The sequence below is a fragment of the Haliotis rufescens genome, unplaced genomic scaffold (genome assembly GCF_023055435.1).
Source record: "Haliotis rufescens isolate VD_foot unplaced genomic scaffold, xgHalRufe1.0.p SCAF_1, whole genome shotgun sequence".
NCBI lineage: Eukaryota > Metazoa > Mollusca > Gastropoda > Lepetellida > Haliotidae > Haliotis > Haliotis rufescens.
This window is the reverse complement of record NW_025963779.1, coordinates 9,593,223-9,612,778: the sequence shown is the minus strand read 5'-3', so window position 1 is coordinate 9,612,778 and position 19,556 is coordinate 9,593,223. Positions and strand designations below refer to the sequence as shown.

The 19,556-nt window shown below is 38.6% G+C and overlaps 3 protein-coding genes across 5 annotated transcripts in view; 2 read left to right on the top strand and 1 right to left on the bottom strand.

Moving 5' to 3' along the window:
* The window catches only part of LOC124136666 (coiled-coil domain-containing protein 87-like), a 31,594-nt gene extending 29,718 nt beyond the window's left edge, over positions 1-1,876 (top strand). For both annotated transcript variants that reach the window (XM_048402530.1, XM_046502638.2), the window contains exon 31: positions 746-1,876. In XM_048402530.1, the coding sequence (XP_048258487.1) occupies positions 746-904 (159 nt within the window). In that variant the 3' untranslated portion in view covers positions 905-1,876. The remainder of the gene's footprint in view (positions 1-745) is intronic.
* Positions 1,877-3,232: 1,356 nt separating this feature from the next.
* LOC124136667 (28S ribosomal protein S30, mitochondrial-like) lies at positions 3,233-6,960 on the bottom strand. The gene is made up of 4 exons (XM_046502639.2): positions 6,189-6,960; positions 5,462-5,576; positions 4,780-4,947; positions 3,233-4,323 (listed from the first exon to the last, which is right to left on the bottom strand). Exons 1-4 carry the CDS (start codon positions 6,951-6,953, stop codon positions 3,944-3,946), a joined length of 1,428 nt encoding a protein of 475 aa, XP_046358595.2. The 5' UTR covers positions 6,954-6,960; the 3' UTR covers positions 3,233-3,943.
* Positions 6,961-8,345: 1,385 nt separating this feature from the next.
* LOC124136668 (N-acetylgalactosamine kinase-like) lies at positions 8,346-18,788 on the top strand. Of its 2 annotated transcripts, none has more exons than XM_046502640.2 (9): positions 8,346-8,491; positions 9,626-9,714; positions 10,224-10,347; positions 10,760-10,994; positions 11,582-11,680; positions 13,295-13,447; positions 14,777-14,987; positions 15,898-16,099; positions 17,485-18,788. In XM_046502640.2, the coding sequence occupies exons 1-9, from the start codon at positions 8,442-8,444 to the stop codon at positions 17,684-17,686; spliced, it is 1,365 nt and encodes a 454-aa protein (XP_046358596.2). In that variant the 5' UTR covers positions 8,346-8,441; the 3' UTR covers positions 17,687-18,788. The 2 variants fall into 2 exon arrangements, with proteins under 2 accessions (XP_046358596.2, XP_048258372.1); XM_048402415.1 differs by lacking the exon at positions 8,346-8,491 and adding an exon at positions 8,499-8,519.
* The last annotated feature ends 768 nt before the right edge of the window (positions 18,789-19,556 follow it).

Sequence of the window (19,556 nt, the reverse complement as noted above, 5' to 3'; positions counted from 1 at the left end):
TGGAATAGAAAGTAGAAAAATAAACTCTGAATGACTTTTTCCCACCTAAAATGTCTACTGATACGGATCTTTGGCACTGAAAATCTTTAAACAAAGAGAAAAACAGAAGACGGGCCTTAATTGGGTCCACTTGCCCAAGTGATCTTAGCTCCATGACTGTCATAAGTCTATTTTATAGTATGTGAGTTACGATTGTAGTAGAGCTGAGATCACTTTGTGCAAGTGGATCCTGTTCCATTTTACTATATGCAAGTTCACTAATGATATCATTTTTGATAGACTTTAGCATTAATATAAATGATAAGGCTAAAAAAATAATAGTCTTGGTTCTCAGACGCCGCCCGCATCATCATAAAGTTTGCCTCACATTTTGTTTTTATTTCCATTTAAAATTTAAAAAAAAAATCCTTATATATTCCAAATCCAATGGTAGTCAAATACTGTATTCCAGTATTTTACTCATCAAGGAATACATTTTCTAGGGAGGCCCTTTCACAGGTTGAATGTACACAACTGTTTATTTGGTTACACTGTTTGTTTGGTTACATACTAGTTTGAACTAAAAAAGAAAAAAAGAAAAAAAAAAGAGACCGCCCTCACACACTATATTTTCAAAAAACATTGCCTGAGAACCAATTCTTTTATTTTTTTAAACCTAATAGTTATGTTTTACCTCAGACATCATTAATTAGACTGAATAAGTAAATGGAACACAGATATGTCATTATGGCTTGTCCTCTGTCAGGGTCGTCCGTACGCGGAGAAGATGAAGTGGGACCGTGTGGAGATGCTGTACTGGCTGCAGGAGGAGCGGAAGCAGCACGCCATCCAGTACGAGACTCTCACACGACAGCTGCCACTCAAACATGCCCAGCTGGAGCCCCTGCAGCTGCAGGCCAAGTGAGGGGGAGACATCCACAGCTGTAGCCCTCCAGCTTGTAAGGAAGAGATATATATCCAGCATAGACAACCTCTATACACAGTGGTTAGCAGTAGTAGGTGTGCTGCAAGTGATAGGCACAACATGTATGTTTGGTGTATTCAGCATTACTGCCACACTGACACAAGAGTCACCTGATACTGGTGAGTGTGGCAGCGAGGGGACAGGTTCTGGATATTCACAAAATGCTTTGAAGATAGATACATTGTGAATTCTGGAAGCATTTACCAAATGATATAGTAATTATAAGTATCATGATGTCTTTTGTATAGCGGTAAGTCCAGGGTTATGAATTGCAATTCTAATGTACATGAAATATTTGTAAAATTCCAAAATAAACCTGTTCCTGTCAAGGTCGCTACTTAGTTTCCTGAGGAAATGAGTGCCTGTATGTTTATTTCAAATACCAAAACCTATTGTGTAACTGTTATTAATGTTTGAACTGTGGGACTTATTTTTACAGTTCACAATTTCTATACGAAAAGAACTCGATATTTTAATGTTTGCTTGAGGTGGTTGTGATTTGAATGCATTGTTTATTTATGTTGATTTGTAGAAATGATTTGATATAATCTTCATGCATATTTACGCCTGCTTGTTCTCTTGAAACATATCATAAGAAGAATCTGGCTTCAAAGCGCAGATAGAGGAGTCAGCTACTATTCCAGTATTCTCAAGGAAACCAGTTCCTCATTACAAAATGTGAAAAGTAATTAATATTTACTCCTATATCTTATATGCAAATAAATGTGATCAACCGTCCGTGAAGGTATGAACTGTGATAAATTAACATTTACACTACTGCTGATTTTTTAAGGTTTATTTTGTTTGGAGTTTTCTTGTTATATGGTCAACATTATTTGTACAGTTACATATTATTGTACTAGATATTTTATATGTTCATTTACATGTATGAATAAATCATTGAAGAGGAAATAGATTTTGCTCATTTCAAACAAGATGTAATCTTCCAAAGCACTCTCTTGGCAATCATCATGTTGACGCCACAATCACTGGAGACAGTTGTAGCCAGGATATAATGTTGAGTTACAATGGTGAGTTATTTGTAACCAGCAACAATTCAGTTTTCAGGGAGAAGGCAGGAACATCATGTGACCCAATTGTCAAAAACGAGCCGTGTTTACTCACAAGAATACGTTTAACATTAGGAAGATTGCTTCAGGTTAATAGATGACTGGCTCATACATGCCTGATGCCTCAAGGTTACACACAACCAAATACTTTCCTGCAGACTTTTTTAATAATGTTAATTAAGAAAACACTAGGCATTCAACAGCCAATCCACGTACAAACATTGCTTGATTTTCACATGCACCAAGGAACACATCAATAATGACATAAATACTGTAAAACAAACAGGACCAATTATTGAAAAAATGCATCAGCTTCAATTACTAGGTGTATGTAGATTCTGTAGTCCTCGCCAACAACCTCCATGATTTCACTAAAAGAAAACTAACAGAAGCAGTCCACATTCGCCGCCACAAGCCATCAATCAACAGAGATCAAGGCTATTTCATCCCACCCGCCTACTATGAACTCATCAAACAATAATCACTTATCCTGTTTATTGGCTTCATGTCCCTATTGGCTTCCACCTATGTGTTCTCTGTCCATCATGTTGTGACAGCTTCATCCCTTTGTTGTCAACACCTACCAATGTTATCCCACTCATGTATGCAATTGTTGTTACTGTTAATCCTCCAACTACTATATATATTCTGTACAATGTCCCTCATTCAGTCTTGCTTGACAAGGGTATAGGATCTATACCTAAACGTCGCTTTTCCCAGTATTAAAGAAGTTGTTATCCATAAAAATTGTTTTATCTTGTCATCCGTCAACGTGTAAGTAATGCCTATCAAACAATGTATGTAGATTTACCAACATCTTACACAATATCATCCAATCCTAGCTGCCAGCTTCTTCTCTGCACATTCCATCTTTCTACAATACGACTGGCCACACTATGGATTCAGATGTAGTAAAGTGGAACCTCCAGCCATACAAACTGGGACAGTATACAATTTAGAGGAGATAACTCCAAAGATCAACCTTTTCACCTCCACCTCCATGGTGACTTGATGTTAAGTTGTCCTGAGATTCAAACTTCTGCACAGTTGTGTTTCATGTTCTGATTGTTGTGGCAATAGTTTATTTGAGTTACTTGTGACAAAACAACATAAGATTGTTTCAGCATACTAGAAAATGAAGCTGTTCCATGTTTCCCTCCATTTTCATGTTCATGATGTTGATAAGTAAACACCCTTGGTTATAATAACTTGTTTATTAAGTGTTCCATATACAAACAAACACACTTGTACTGATCCTCATAATACATGTATAGCACTATCACTCCACATCACAGGTGTCGCACACACAACACTCCTATATCAAGCAGTCTCTACTCCGGACTGCAACACCACCCACCATGCACTGTGACACCCATGTCACAGGATGACATCTGACTTCAGTGCATGCTTCAAGTCTTCCTGGAATACTCACAAGTCACTGACAGCCAGGACAACACTAGTCTGATTACTAAACTGAGAACAACTCATTCATGGCAAAATTGCTTTCCCACTTCAGCATGTTCCCCTAATAGACAGATGGACAGAAAGGCATATTTTAACAGTTTGTTTCACATGATCTATAGCATACCAACAATATGCTGCTGGGAAGAAATATGGGAATTACACCAAAGGAAAGCATGTAATTTGAAATAGAATGACAATGACAACTCCAAATGCTAGAATTTCACTCAGTATCATATTTGTTGCTGTGAACCACATTAACTGAAAACAATTATGGCAACAGTAGGCTATTATTCTGTAAAAGAAATTCTAATTTTTCCTCTCAGTACATTGCTTATAATGTTTTCTTCCATCTTGGTCACTGTTGGTAAGGTTTTGCCTTAATACATAAACATGCCATCATGTATGACTTCCCCACTGTATAACATAGAAGATGAAAGCACAACAGTTACACATATTTTTCTTCTTCCTCGACAACGACCACCACTTGTTTATCATTAATGTAAGTGGTGGTCTCTCTGGGCGCAGGCTCCCCTGCTGGTAATGAAGGTCGGAGCTCTACACCCGGTCTCCCAGGCTTCAACAGAAGAAACTTGACTATGTGTTTGAGAACATTGTCATTGAAACCTTTCACTTCTCCTGCCTCGACGGAGTCGTACAGTTTCATCTCTGGAGTGTGCCAACAGATGTTCCTCAGTGGGTTGCCATCATCATCTTTCCACAGCTCTAATGTGTTCAGCTGGTACGCAAAAAAAGCAAAATGTTGGCCATCACTCAAAATGGTTTGAGTTGTAAATGGGTATGTGACATCTATTGCAGAGCTGAAACCTGTGAAAGGAAGTAGAAAGATTGGTATGCATGGTAAATATATGTTGATGATATACTGAGAATTTACTCTTGCCTCCGTTATCTGAACTGTACATATTTGCAAGTCTGCCAGACGTGTGATGCACGACCATGACCCTTACATTCCAGCCATGATCACCTCTACAACACTGAATAATCTGAACTTACAACTGATATTTTCATCAACTATCTCAGGAATCGTTGACACTTTTTCAAATACATAAAAGTTTACTAAATATATTTTGTTTGGGTCTCATAAGTCGATGCAAAAACAAAAAGGAAAATGGTTTCAGTAAAACTTTTATGTATTACAGGTAAACACATACATATACATATGGATACTGTCATTACCAGATTATGTGCCCTAATTCAACAAACAGTTGATCCTGAAACACATCTCAAGACACTTCTTCCTCATCGTTATAAGAAGTATATTACCTTGGTAGTAAGCCTCAGCTACAAGTCTTGTAAATGAGGTGTTCATCCCCATGCCTGTTAAAAGCTGCTGACTATGAACATCACCAAACTGTTGGCCAACCTCATGCACTTCGTTGGACGTACATACTGTCAGCAAGCCAAATTCACATGGGTCACCAACCCAGTGCCCTGTAAAAAAGTACATCACTGTATGATCATGATGATAAGGCACTGATATTTTTAACCAAAAACAGTTGCGCAGAGGGGGGTCAGGCCTTGTGCATTACACTATTGGGTATTTTTAACTGCATCACCAGTAATAGTGCAAGTGATTGCTATTTGGTCTACTGCGTATTATCAGAAAATGGCATATAAATTATGACCAGATTATTGTTAGTGCCAGACATAAACATTAGAAATGATTAGTGACATATTTTCAACTTATTTGTTAACATTTGCTACACGTACAATAATCACTCAATATTGAATTTGATAATAGAGTGGTTGTTTGCCTAACCATATACACAACATAAACAAAGCACTAAGCAATTTGAAAATACTAAAATGCTCATGATAGTATTGATGCTAGTCATAGTTTGTTTTTAGCTAATAGAAGTCATCATGGTAATCATGGTAATATATCTTTTTAACACACACTTTTTCAATTGACACAAAACATGCTAAGAAAGTGACAGTTACATACCAGCAACAACTGAAGGCTGAAGCTTATGCGCAAAGCTCTGTCCATATGTTACGGGATGATACTCCAGCTCAGGATAGCCTGCTGTCTGACAAAACTCATCATCCCGGGACAAAAACTGAAACAAGAGAAGCACTTTAACAATGTTGTCGATTCCTCCTTAACATGTATGAATATTACCATGATGATGTCAGATGTTACCATGAATGCACAACCAGTAACAAACATAATGACAATGTAATCTGTGTGCACCAATATGCAACTGATGCATGTGTAATTAATATTGTTTCCATGTGGTACTAGAATCTTATCATGATATTACATTCTAAACATTCTTAATTCAACCTTTTGTGTCGCACATGATTTACATCAGGTGCCATACACTAATAATGGCAACAATGCAGTTTACCGGGCGCAGCCCGAGCTCTACCATCCGCTCAATTACCGCGTTATAGTGCCACCGCTGTCTCGTTATACCGTTACCGCGCCTCACGCTCTGGTGACTCTCGCTTCACGATCCAACACCCGTTTTCGGTCTTAGGGAAACTTACACATCTTTACAATCAAACACCCGTTCTCGGTCTTAGGGAAACTTACACATCTTTACGATCAAACACCCGTTTTTCGGTCTTAGGTCTAATAATTATCATTAACCCAAGTGGTCTCAGACAAACTAAAATGTTAAACAAACCTAAGCATATTTAATACTTATGATACTGGAAACCCATACCTCTGGCAGTGGGTTTTCACTCCTGATGACAAAATCTGCTCGCTGACAAGCCTGTAATCGACTTTCATCAACTGTCAAAAATTTCTTATTATCCTCGTCATTGTCTATTACTTTCTGACGGCTAAATCCATGTCGATCCCAAAATGCCTCTACTCGCACGTTTTCATCAAACTGTGCAGTGTTTAGATGATCACAATCAGCTGAAAGACATGTTGAGAGAGTACTGAGCAAACTTTTCAGCATTAGTTGCGAGCTAAGTACCGGCCTTTCCCATGGAGAAGCCTTTGAAATTAATTTGTCCCTAACAAGTGTTTCATTTTCTAAACAAAGTGTGTCAATAACACTTGGTTTTATTTTTTTAACAACTTCATCCACTTCAAGGGAAGAGTACAAACTTGGCAACCCCTTCACAAGGTGAGTTTTGGTAGCATACTGCTGATACGGCAAAACTCGGGGGTATCTTTCCGCTATCTTGTATTTCCACATGGTCATTTTTTTCTTGGTGATCATGTCAATCCTGCCCGTCACTGACGGGATATTCGACAACTTGTCCTTTTTGCCTCGCCAGATCCACGCCTGGCGCTTATCCATTGCTCCCCAGCTACCCTCGGGGAACTTGGGTCTGACAGGTGGGTAAAGGTCTTGGCTTTCTTGTTCCACCACTGCATTTTGGTGAACCAAACTGCTGTGCCTACGAGATACCTTCAACAAGCGTTCACAAACCCTCGAAGTCATATCAACACGACCACACATGGCCGCCGCCATTTTGTTATCTTCGGTGTGAATGTAGCAAACATTTTGATTGGTCAACATGATCTTTTCCAATATGAAACATTTTCACCACCCCAGACACCTACTAAATGTTAGTATAGATCTAAAAACATGGGCGTCGCTTATATAAAAATTAAACCATTCAGGTGAAACATACATCGCTTGACATTCTGTGTAAACGTGTTTCCAAATTTATCGAAATACCTTAAATAGTAATGTTCTAGTGTACAAGTATTTCCTTGAAAATCCATAATCAGAAACTTGTAACTTACAAACAATGACCCTCTAATCACAACGGAATTCTCACATATAGAACGATAAATAAATAATTTTAACTGTACTGTGAGGATAAGTACCTACTTGAAATAAATGCTAGATGAATAAATTAATCGAACCAAACGTTTCCAAAGGCTGACATCGTGGCAGTGCCGCTTCGCGACATCTTGACCAATTGATACATTACTAATGAGGTCTCATTGTTGCGTTATTGTTCATTTTTCCGCCTTTGTAATTCAATTTAGATGTTGCGATCATGAGAACACAAGCCAAGCCGTTTTCACATTTATGACCTATTTACTGTTATAATTAATTAATTAAATTCATACCATCATTATTGTCAATTAATGTTCTAATGATCTCATTAATTCATAAATATTACTGATGTGAAATGAATTTATGATATCAGTAAATTTATCTTATCTTGAAAAAAAATAATGTCAAACAGGCAGGCCGTTTTATTCAGTGCAATGAATAATGTTATTGTTAACCTAATTACTAATCAAACACGTGAAATCAGTTAATCATAACATCACTAACTGAATCACTGATATAAAGTACGTAAGAGAATTATTGGTATCAAAGACACGACCGGGAGAATCTGTTTATCATCCCAAACATTTCTTCCATTTTTTTCAGTGTGTAACAAAACCCGAAAAGATGCGAGGTGGAATCTAGGCCTTCAGCAACCCATGCTTGCCATAAAAGGCGACTATGCTTGTCGAAAGCGGCGACTAAAGGGATCGGGCGGTCAAGCTCGCTGAATCACAGGATTGTCGGGTCCAGACTCGATTAATTTCAGACCGCCGTCATATACCTGGAATATATGTAGACTGCAGCGTTAAACAACAAAGAAACGGTGTGTAACCACATCATCAGTTGCCAAGAGTAGACATGTCATTTGATTGTGACATCATGGCAGTCGATGACGCCACAATGGTCTGTAAATGTTTGTGATGTAATTTCATTGAAGCAGTATCTCCTGGAAGACAGTGCTTGATCTCACGTGGAACCAGTTTTGTTCGACATGACTTATCAGGAATCTGATATTTCAATAAGCAGCTGATATGGCAAGCTACAAGTTTTTGTTTAAGACAAATTAAACCCTCTGAACAAACAGACAATATTGTATTGTGTCAGTTCAATAAGTCACAATACCCGCGTTTTCAAAAAGACATCACATGACTTGAACCACATGACATAAAGATGGCGGACAACCCACCAGTGGTAGGCGTGCCCCCAGAAGCAAAAGAGAGGTGATAATTTGGTTACATTGTCACCATGGTAATGACATTGATGCTCAGAGGTTGCCGTTGGCCTTAATAGATACTTGGATTTAAAGATGTTTGTTATAAAGCTTGGATATATCTATTCACCGTATCACGTAGATAATATCAATGAGCATATCTTACGTGGCAAGTGATATTGAGCAGACACCTGTTTAGTAGACTGTCTTAAGTTGTTGTGCATGACCAGTTCTCCCTTGTGTGTGGTGTTCCAAAGACGTATATAGATGTATATACGTCTTTGGGTGCTCTTTTTCACATGCATTGCTTTTTTGAAAAAGGGTGCATGGTAATATGATATAATGACACCTTCCTCACCCCAACCCCCACCTCCACCCCAACCCCCACCCCCACCCCTACCAGCAAAGTTGCCATTCAAGTATAGCAAAATGTGTTGTAATTAGCATTCCCAGTTCACTACTATAGCTAATACGAACACGTGTCAACAGCTAACTTTTCCCTTAGAACTCCGAAATATCGCAATATGTTTTGTATCGTAACCTATGTATCTCGATACGTATCGTATCCTCACCTTGCTGTATCATTTCACCCCTACGAAACAGACAAAGTAGGCTTGTATATGTTTTTGTACATCACAATGCCATTCTTGCATTATATACCACAAATAACAGCAGGTCAACACCAAATAGTTGGATATTAACAATCCTCATGTTTTATTAAAGAGGATACACTGTGTATATTTGGTTAATATTTTTCATCATTTGGTATTTTAGTAATTTTATGTGTCTTAGTCAAGTGTGTCCCAATGATGATATGGGAAAAGTAGCCGATAAACACAGAACAACTTAAGATACAGTATCATGTTGCTTAAATCTTCCTGATGAACAAATGAGGACAAATGATAAATATAGAAGCACGTCATTTTATGCACAAGCTTGTCTCTGAGAAAGGGAAGTGCTGGTGCACAGTGACATTTGTCAAACCAATGTATTTGAATCAGTTTTATATATTCGGTCTTGAAATTAATAGTTACAGTTCAATCAATTATTAATGTATGTTTTGTTTTTTAGATTATGTGATGCTTTGGAGACACAAAAGTATTATCACTCATAGACTGAATTGTGTAAAATTTCAATATTTCAGATATGACGCAATTAAGGCAGCATTCAGGTCCAAATTTGAAGGCAATCCTACATTTTATGCCAGAGCATCTGGGAGGGTGAATCTCATTGGTGAGTTTAAGATACTTCAATGTACAACACTACAGAGTTTAGAAAGTGGAGATGTATCCGTGCAATGCTGGGCAGATGGGTTACATGAATGGCCTGACCAGGAAGAGCACACTGTTACATGTACCATTCTATTTATGTACAACAAAACAAGAAAATCATTTCCACAATAAAGGTGTTCATCATTTACTGAGCAATAATTCTATACGAGATGAGGAAAATGTCAGTATTTTTTCCTGACAATATAGTAGTGTGTTTCAGAAATACATGTAGCTGAAGATTCAATTCAAGTTGTTCTACAATTTCCTGGGCAGAGATTTGACCCATATCAAAATCAGGGTCAGGTATTTGCGTTTTAAATTCCAGTTATTATAAGGAAGAAGTTCATTTGGTTTCATGTTTCTGGTAGATATGAATATTGGCTTCTATTTGTATTCCACTATATTTTCCCTGTAAATGTTCAACTGGAACTGACATCAGAAACAATTAACACAGTTCAATTTAACTTCTAGGTGAACACATCGACTACTGTGGCTATGCTGTTTTGCCTATGGCCATTGAACAAGATGTCGTCTTTGCCACCAGACCTAACGACTCAGGCAAAATTACCATGTCTAACACAAACCCCAAATATCCGTAAGTATCCTTCTTTCACCCCCTGCCCCGTTGGCTCAGTGGGAAAACAGTGGGTTACAAAACTTAACACGCCATGTAAGGTTGCAGGTTCGAGTCCCTAGGAAAAAGTAAGATCTCATACCAGGTCTTACTTGGAAAAAGTAAAACCTCCCAAGAGGTTAGAAAGATATCTACAATACAATTGGCAAAAGTGGCAGTAGGTTTATAACTGTGCCCCACCCAGTTCTAAATGACAATCATTGGACTCTTTAAGAGTGCTGAGTTTTCAAAACTGACCAAATATTGCAGGGAGGGCACATGTTATCACTATTTGGGCCAGTTATGTCTTGGTTGATTTCCAACCCAGATATTGGAACACCAGCTGCTAGTCTTAGAGCTAGGCTTCTTTACAGTGTGTTTTTCTCCTACACAGTGATTTTGAGACGGATGTTGAGAGCTTCAGCATCAGCAGCACGGACCCCCAGTGGTACAACTATGTGCTGTGTGGCGTCAGGGGGGTGATGGAGCACGTGGGCAACAAGGGGCAGGGCTTCACGTGCATGGTGGAGGGGACGGTGCCACAGAGTGCAGGTCTGTCCAGCTCTAGTGCTCTCGTGTGCTGTGCTGCTCTCACCACGATGCATGCTAATGGCTGGACAATGTCCAAGGTGAGTGTGTTTCCCAAACAGTTATTGAAAAATATTTTGCTTACGAATGCTGAATTAATTTTTTTCAAACATTTTTAATTTGACCAAACGTGGAGATTCCAGGAAAGAATATAGGTCCCTAGTCTGTCCTTCAGACCCTGATACAAATATATCAAATACAGCCCACGCAAGTCTATAATGTTTGGCAAGTTTATAATGTTTGGCAAGTCTAGATTTCTGCATTATCAGTATCTTAAAATGAAGGGTGTCTCTGGGCTCCTTTTCATTAATTTTAATTTTAAGATAATTTAACAACTGGGTTTTTTTCTGTATGATATGTTCATTTCAGGGACTAGATGTTAGTCTAATAGGCCCCCAGCAATCTGTGCTAGTCATAAGAGGTGACTAAATTGATCAGGTGGTCAGGCTTGGTAACTTGGTTGATGCATGTTATCGTATCCCAATTGCAATGATCGATGCTCATGATGTCAATCATTGGATTGTCTGGCCCATGCTCGATTAATTACATGTGAATATTGCTTAGTGCAGCATTAAACATCAAATAATCATTTACCACGGTTTTACAAGGGTACTGATATTGTTCACAGAAAGAGATTGCTGACCTGTGTGCTCATTGTGAACACTACATCGGTACGGAGGGGGGCGGGATGGACCAGGCTATCTGCTTCATGGCACAAAAGGGAACTGTAAGTAGAGGAGTAGTAACAGAGAAATCACTCAAATCTGTTGATGCCAGAAGCAGATTCAACAGGCCCAAATTCTTACATTTGTTGATTCCAGAAGCAGATTCAACAGGGAAATTCTTACATTTGTTGATTCCAGAAGCAGATTCAACAGGCCCAAATTCTTACATTTGTTGATTCCAGAAGCAGATTCAACAGGCCCAAATTCTTACATTTGTTGATTCCAGAAGCAGATTCAACAGGGAAATTCTTACATTTGTTGATTCCAGAAGCAGATTCAACAGGCCCAAATTCTTACATTTGTTGATTCTAGAAGCAGATTCAACAGGCCCAAATTCTTACATTTGTTGATTCCAGAAGCAGATTCAACAGGGAAATTCTTACATTTGTTGATTCCAGAAGCAGATTCAACAGGCCCAAATTCTTACATTTGTTGATTCCAGAAGCAGATTCAACAGGCCCAAATTCTTACATTTGTTGATTCCAGAAGCAGATTCAACAGGCCCAAATTCTTAAATTTGTTGATGCCAGAAGCAGATTCAATAAGACCTTTTGGCTTGTTGATTCCACTTTTGGAATCAACAGATTCTAGTGATTTCTCTGACATTTTTATGGTTCATAAATAATTTCTCTATAAAGTTGCATCATGACCAATCATGCCTATAGTTGAGGCAGTTTAAATGGCAGGTGAATTACTGGCACAGAATCAACAGCAACAACAATAGCGTGACGTGATCATAATGGTGTAAGTCAGGAATAGCGACACTGTACTACAGAGGTTTAAGTACATGTATGTGTTAAGGAATCCTCAATCTCATTAAAATCAGATCTTAGTTCTCGCTATCGCTAAACAAAGATTTGAGGACATCCCATTACGGGTCACGTCAGAACGACCTTTCATCCGACCAATCAAAGCGTCGCTTACCAGATCATGAAAGTGACACTCAGAATGTGTTTTCTGATCATGCAACCTCGAAAACGTTAACACGGTGTATTCCAAACGACATTTATAGCCTGTACGACTGATTCCGTCAAAAGTATCGTCTATTTCTCGCTTCCATGGGATAAACATTTGAATGGAGGAACATTCTGGAATGTTCGTTTGTTCAGTTTTCAAAATTTTAATCAAGAACTGTGTCAACATATTTATAAAGCGTAGTCTGAAATGAGTGCCGTAAAGCTCGAGAAAGCTGCTTTCCAATTGGCTGGTGTCGACATCTTGTTAGACATTTCAGTGGTCGGTCAAAGTTCATGAAAGGTCGTCCTGACGTTACCCTTTATGGTATGTCCTCAGATCTTTTTTTTGTGGCAGCGAGAACTTACATCTGATTTGAATGAGATTGAGGAATCCTTTGAATCCAACAAATATGTCATACTTGCTTGTGTATGTAACACTTGTTGATACAAACAATCTAGAAAGTCAAAGGTTGATATGCATTTAAATAAATAGCTGTTACTTGTTTCTTAGAAGAATTGAATTTGTAGATCACTATTTCTTTATATGAAATAGACATTTACTGTGAAACTTTAAATGAAGTATGCTTTATAGCCTCAGTAATGGGAATTTGTGTAAGAACATTCAACATAACAAAATATACAATTTCTCCATCATTTCAGGCAAAGTTGATAGAGTTCAACCCCTTGAGGTCAGTGGATGTAGGGCTACCAGAGGGTGCTGCCTTTGTCATCAGTAACAGCTGTGTAGAGGCCAACAAGGCTGCGACATCCCACTTCAACATCCGGGTTGTGGAGTGCAGACTTGCAACACAGGTGATTCACTAGACTTGCACAAGTCTATAAAGCAATGATTATTAGTTTAAATCAAAATTTCTAGATTACATAAATAATAAGAACAAGTTGTCCGCATGAAAAACTGGAATCCTAGTAATGTCCACTTATCTAGACTTGCCTATTATACCGATAGAATTACTATACATCCATGGACTATCCTTCAGTACAGCCTTGGAGCAAGGCTAGTGATTTTCATACAGTGGAATTGTCCAAACTGGACATGCATGGGACTGGGATTTAAGTCTGGTTTAGACAGAAGTCTGGATCAGAGAAATGTGATTCCAGCAAAGAGTTATGTCCCTTGGTATCTTGGTCTTGGAAGATGTGTGGACATGTACAGTAATATATTTAATGCCTTGGAGAAAGACCAACACCAAAAGATAAACAATAAGAAAGTACCGGGTACAGATATATTTACATCCAACATGATAGTGATGCTTTGAGTGCAAGCTGCATCAGCAAATCTCACTCGTCTTTTTTCTCATTTGAAGATGCCTTGTACAGGTCATGTTAACTGATGTCATTGCATATTTACGTTCAAGGAACATTAACTCTTGAAACAACATGTAAATTACAGTCATCGCAGGTAAACCAGACCTGTCTCATTTGAAGATGCCTTAATGTTATTTGGCATATTCTGCTATTTATTTCACAGAAGAAGAGCACATGACACGTACGTCTATTAAAATTAACTTTCCCCCAAGTGTTTGATTTAACAATACTTCACAAGCACATGCAGTCCACACCAGTCAAACAGTCCTGTAGGACATTTCATGAAGAATTGAAATTCAAAATATAAAATTATTTAAAATATCAGCAGGGTTAATTATGAGTAATACAAACTGTTAAAAGCATTTATAATAATTCTGACTATTTAAGTTACCGTATTCCACGTTATAAGTGCCCGTTCTAATAAGCGCCCACGGTGATATTTGCATATATATTGGCTAGTGAACAATCCCAATTGGCACCCCTTCCGATTGATCAATGTACACAAGACTTATTTTTCCCGTATAATACGCACTCGTGTGTTATATGCACCCTTAATTATGGGCAATTAAATTCTAGCAAAATATATCTGTCGTACATAAACATTTCAGACTGTCAGCATAAACCATGAAATTTATCTTTTTTTCACCAAAATATTATTCTAATAAGAGCCCCCTATTTCTAATTTTGAGAGCGCCCTGGGCGCTTATTACGTTGAATACGGTATTATACTTTTTCAAGATTAAAGTCAGACTCATCCATGAAACAAGCAAATAAGTTTCCTTGTTCCTGTGTTACTATTTGGCTGGCCACTTGTAGGTGATGGCCAAAGCCCGGGGGGTGGAGTGGAAGGGACTGAAGCGTCTTGGGGACCTGCAGCAGCAGCTGGGTCTGGGTCTGGAGGACATGCTGGGGGTGGTGGAAGACGTCCTGCACCAGGAACCCTACTCCAAGGATGAAGTGTGTCAGATCCTTGGAGTCACTGCTGAGGAACTTGCCAGCACCACTCTCAGCGCTAATACTCTCACAAGTTAGTACACTGAGACACAAGTTAGTACACTGACACACAAGTTAGTACACTGAGACACACGTTAGTACACTGAGACACAAGTTAGTACACTGAGACACAAGTTAGTACACTGAGACACAAGTTAGTACACTGAGACACAAGTTAGTACACTGATACACACGTTAGTACACTGAGACACAAGTTAGTACACTGATACACACGTTAGTACACTGAGACACAAGTTAGTACACTGAGACACAAGTTAGTACACTGAGACACAAGTTAGTACACTGAGGCACAAGTTAGTACACTGATACACACGTTAGTACACTGAGACACAAGTTAGTACACTGAGACACAAGTTAGTACACTGAGACACACGTTAGTACACTGAGACACAAGTTAGTACACTGAGACACAACTTAGTACACTGAGACACAAGTTAGTATACCGAGACACAAGTTAGTACACTGAGACACAAGTTAAAGGCTTTAAAGGCTCCTGCAGTGGATTTGATAGGTTTTTACTCCCATGTTTGTGTTTTCAACTGAATGAGATTCATTTGGTGACTTCAGAATGTGGAAATTCCTTATTCTTAGCCCGAATGATTTTCAATAAATGTTCAATTGATTGAAATAACTTTGACTCAGGCCAATATTGTACCATTTCTGTTTAAGAAATGTGTGAGATCATTGAAGTATGATGTATGACTGATGTTTGATGTATGACTGATGTTGATGAATTTTTTCGATGTTTGATTGTGACTCTAATGTTTGATGAAGGACTCATGCTTGGTGTTTGTCTCTAAAGTGTGACTATGTTTGATTATGGCTCTGATGTTTGATGTAGAATACTGATGCTTGATGTAGGATATTTTATGTATGGCTAAAATGTTTGATCATCAATGTCCCTATCATTTTTTTATCAACAGCACAAAGCTTTAAACTGTACCAGCGTGCTAGACATGTATATGGCGAGGCTAATCGTGTGTGGCAGTTCAAGGCCGTGTGTGATGACAAACCAGCCAATGGCCTGGAGCGTCTTGGGGAGCTGATGAGTGCAAGTCACGCCAGTTGCCGGGACCTGTACGAGTGCAGTCATCCTGACCTGGACAATCTGGTGGACATCTGCGTGTATGTAGAGCTATATCTTCAACTTGAGTTTCAGATGATCTATAATAGTGACTCCTAACATTGAATACAGACCAGTGGGAATGTTTTGTCAGAATAGGTCGCCGGTGCCTCATGAGTTGTAAGAGCTGACTAATGAGTTTATGAGTGAGTGAGTATGCTTTTTATGCTACTTTTAGCAATATTCCAGCAATATCATGGTGGACACCAGAAATGGGCTTCACACATTGTACCCATGTGGGGAATCGAACCAGGGTTTTCGGTGTGACGAGCCAGCGCTTTAACCACTAAGTCCCCCACCACCCCCTGACTGATGAGGATTGGGTGGTTAAAATGTCTGCTCTGACAGCACAGATGGCTGCACATGCTGTAAAAGGGTTTAATCAACATTCAGTCACTCTCAACTTTTCAACAGAAGATGAGCATGGGCTAACAATAGTCTGGGAATCACCACAGGGAGTACTGCAAGTGAATCTATATGCAATGCAGTTTGTAATGTCGAACTTCATGTCTGTAAATATATTTTTGTTTTTATTTCTTTTCATTGTTGCTTTGTTTTAAAGTTTTAATGTATGTTTTGTTTTGGGTCTACCTATCTCCTATCCCCCTTGTCCCGTCACTGAATATGATCTATTTGAAATATTTGTTCAGTCATAGGTTTCTTAAATACTTAATGGTCCATCACTTTGGCTTATTGTTTAGCACCCGAAGTAAAGGGGCTGTGAGTTTCCTTGAATTTGAGTGCTGGCACAATTGGTTTTCCACAAATGTTAGATTGAGATTTCATACTTGATATTCCTCCTATATACCCCTTGGGATTTTTCACATGATTGGACAACTTTGAAGGTCAAGGTCAATCATTACGACCATGGCATTCAAACAAAACCTTGTGTACACGATAACTTGAATATCAATGATAAGAATTTGGCTTAGGATTCATGATCTCTAAGGTGGGGTCTCACTCATGCCAAGGTCAAGATCACTCAAGGTAAAAATGTCATGAAACATCAGATTAATTCAATGCCTTTTCCAGTCACTTATGACTCAATACCTGTGTCAAATGTCAAGATCACTTTGAAGGTCATTAACACATGAAATAATTGTAAATACAATGTAGTTTCATTCAAGAAGTATTGTTAGTATGTTATGGAAAATATTTGTTGATGCCAAGTTGACAGTACACATGCTCTGCATAGTCTCGTTAATCCAGGCAAATTATAACACCATAATTCCAGCCTAGTTCGGCAAGGGTGGAAACTGGACTTTTAAAGTCAGTTAACTCCCTTGCCTCGGGAAGATGTCTCAAAACCGAAAGTGATGTCTTTATCCTGATTTGAAAATCTACTGTATATTGATATGGGTTACATTCATTTGACTGTGTGTTTCAGGAAGGCTGGGGCGCTTGGGTCCCGTCTGACCGGAGCTGGGTGGGGCGGCTGTGCCGTGTCCGTGGTACCAGCAGACCAGGTCAAGCCATTCCTTGCCAAAGTGAAAAAAGAATACTATGATAACTCACAACGCCAATCTCAAGTGGCAACATCGCTGTTTGGTACCCAGCCTGGTGGCGGCGCTGCTATATACACAGAGTGAATGACATCACCAAACTTCATCAAGTGCCTTTTACTTCTCCTTGAATGGCCACATTCACCAAAGCTCTGTCAAAATGTGAAATTATGTGTCGGCTTGTATTGTTAATGTTTAGACAAATAGAGAGGTTGTATTGTTTGGTCACAATTTTGATCTGTGGAACTGAAATTATTTCAAATCTGTTTATTTTCCAGTCACACAATGTTCACGTGTAATGTGAATTAAAATCTCTGACAGATTTACCACACTGATGTTAAAAGTCCAGTTTCCACCCTTGCCGAACTAGGCCGGAATTTCTGGGCTTGATTGTAGCGCCACCAGTTGATATTACGAGTTATGTCCCTTCTATGTCCCGCCTACTGACCAAGCAGATTCTACCTCTCATATCACTTAAATTTGCCTAACAAAATTGCGGTGACCAGTAAAGACGATCTCGTCACTAATAAAGATCTTCATTGTAATAAAACAGGTTTTAACTTGCAAAGTGCATCCAATCACATGTGTACCTTTACTAAAAACATGAAAAGATTTTGAAAATATCTGTTGACGCCCAGTTGACGAAACACATGATCTGCAAATCTTGCAATCAAACGAATTCGTCATGGCAGTTGCCATGTTGTTTATGAAGCAGATGTCAATTTCGTTAAGGGGATTTTGACTGGACTATGCATAGACTCGTCAGTCCAGCCAAAATTCCAAAATTCCAACCTAATTTCTGTTTAGTCTCTAGTCACACATTGTTCGGTTGTAATGGAAATAAAATCTGTGACAGATTGACCAGACCGTAGTCCTAGGTTAGATAAGTCTGTAGATCATGTGATGGAGGATATTTTTGCCAGGCTGTTTAGTTTTATAGTGTTGATGTAGTTTTTAGCAAGTGGGATCACATTTATTAGAAAATATTTGTTGTATTGTAGCAAGTATCTGATAGTCTGTGTATGTTGTCTGTGTTAGTGAATCTAGCCTGTTTTAGACTACTGTATTCTGTGCAGTGTGGAATGTAATTGTGTTGTGTTATGAGGTAACAAACAATACCCCAAAAGATATCACATTAAGAGTTTATGATCTTACAGAGCACACTGAATAAATACTGTTTTGAAATTGGGATATTAGCACTCTTTTACCACTGATTTTACATTAAGACTTTCACATTGTGTTGTTTGATAGGCATTACTTAGAAGCTGATGAATGACAAAATAGACACACTTTACGGATAACAACTTCTTTAATACTGTAAAGGTGATGTTTCGGTATAGATCCTTATACCTTGCTTGACAACGGTATAGGATCTATACCGAAATATCACCTTTACTGTAAATAAAGAAGTTGTTATCAGAAAATTGTGTCTTTGTTTTTCACACCGGGGTTCAGCTCATTACACATTCTTTTTCTGTTTGTTTATTTGTTTGTTTGTTGTTTAACGCAGCACTCAGCAATATTCCAGCTATATGACGGCAGTCTGTAACTAATCAAGTCTGGACCAGACAATCCAATGATTGACATCATGAGCATCCATCTATGCAATTGGGATGATGACATGTATCAACCAAGTCTGCAAGCCTGACCACCCGTTCCCGTTAGTCGCCTTTGACGACAAGCATAGTCACTTTTTACGGCAAGCATGGGTTGCTGAAGACCTATTCTACCCGGATCTCCAATAGTGTCTCATAAACATACATTTGTTCTTTACAAATATTCTAACAACCCAATAGATTATTGTCGCTGGTAATGATATGTATAAGGCTGTTGCACTTTGTCATTAATGAACATTTAATGTAATATTACAATAGTTTGAAACCCTGGCGGCCATGGTTGTGTGAAAAGTCCATCCATTACCCAAGTCCCATTGAAGTGTTTGAGTGTTGAACACTCC

Bases quoted from the DNA above. Each gene is read 5' to 3' on its own strand.
- LOC124136667 (XM_046502639.2), bottom strand. From the start codon at position 6,953: ATGGCGGCGGCCATGTGTGGTCGTGTTGATATGACTTCGAGGGTTTGT. The intron at 5,577-6,188 runs GTATGGGTTTCC...CTCTTGTTTCAG, and splicing joins GTGAAAACCCACTGCCAGAG to TTTTTGTCCCGGGATGATGA. The intron at 4,948-5,461 runs GTATGTAACTGT...ACTTTTTTACAG, and splicing joins TCAGCCTTCAGTTGTTGCTG to GGCACTGGGTTGGTGACCCA.
- LOC124136668 (XM_046502640.2), top strand. From the start codon at position 8,442: ATGGCGGACAACCCACCAGTGGTAGGCGTGCCCCCAGAAGCAAAAGAG. The intron at 10,995-11,581 runs GTGAGTGTGTTT...TATTGTTCACAG, and splicing joins ATGGCTGGACAATGTCCAAG to AAAGAGATTGCTGACCTGTG. The intron at 16,100-17,484 runs GTATGTAGAGCT...TGTGTGTTTCAG, and splicing joins AATCTGGTGGACATCTGCGT to GAAGGCTGGGGCGCTTGGGT.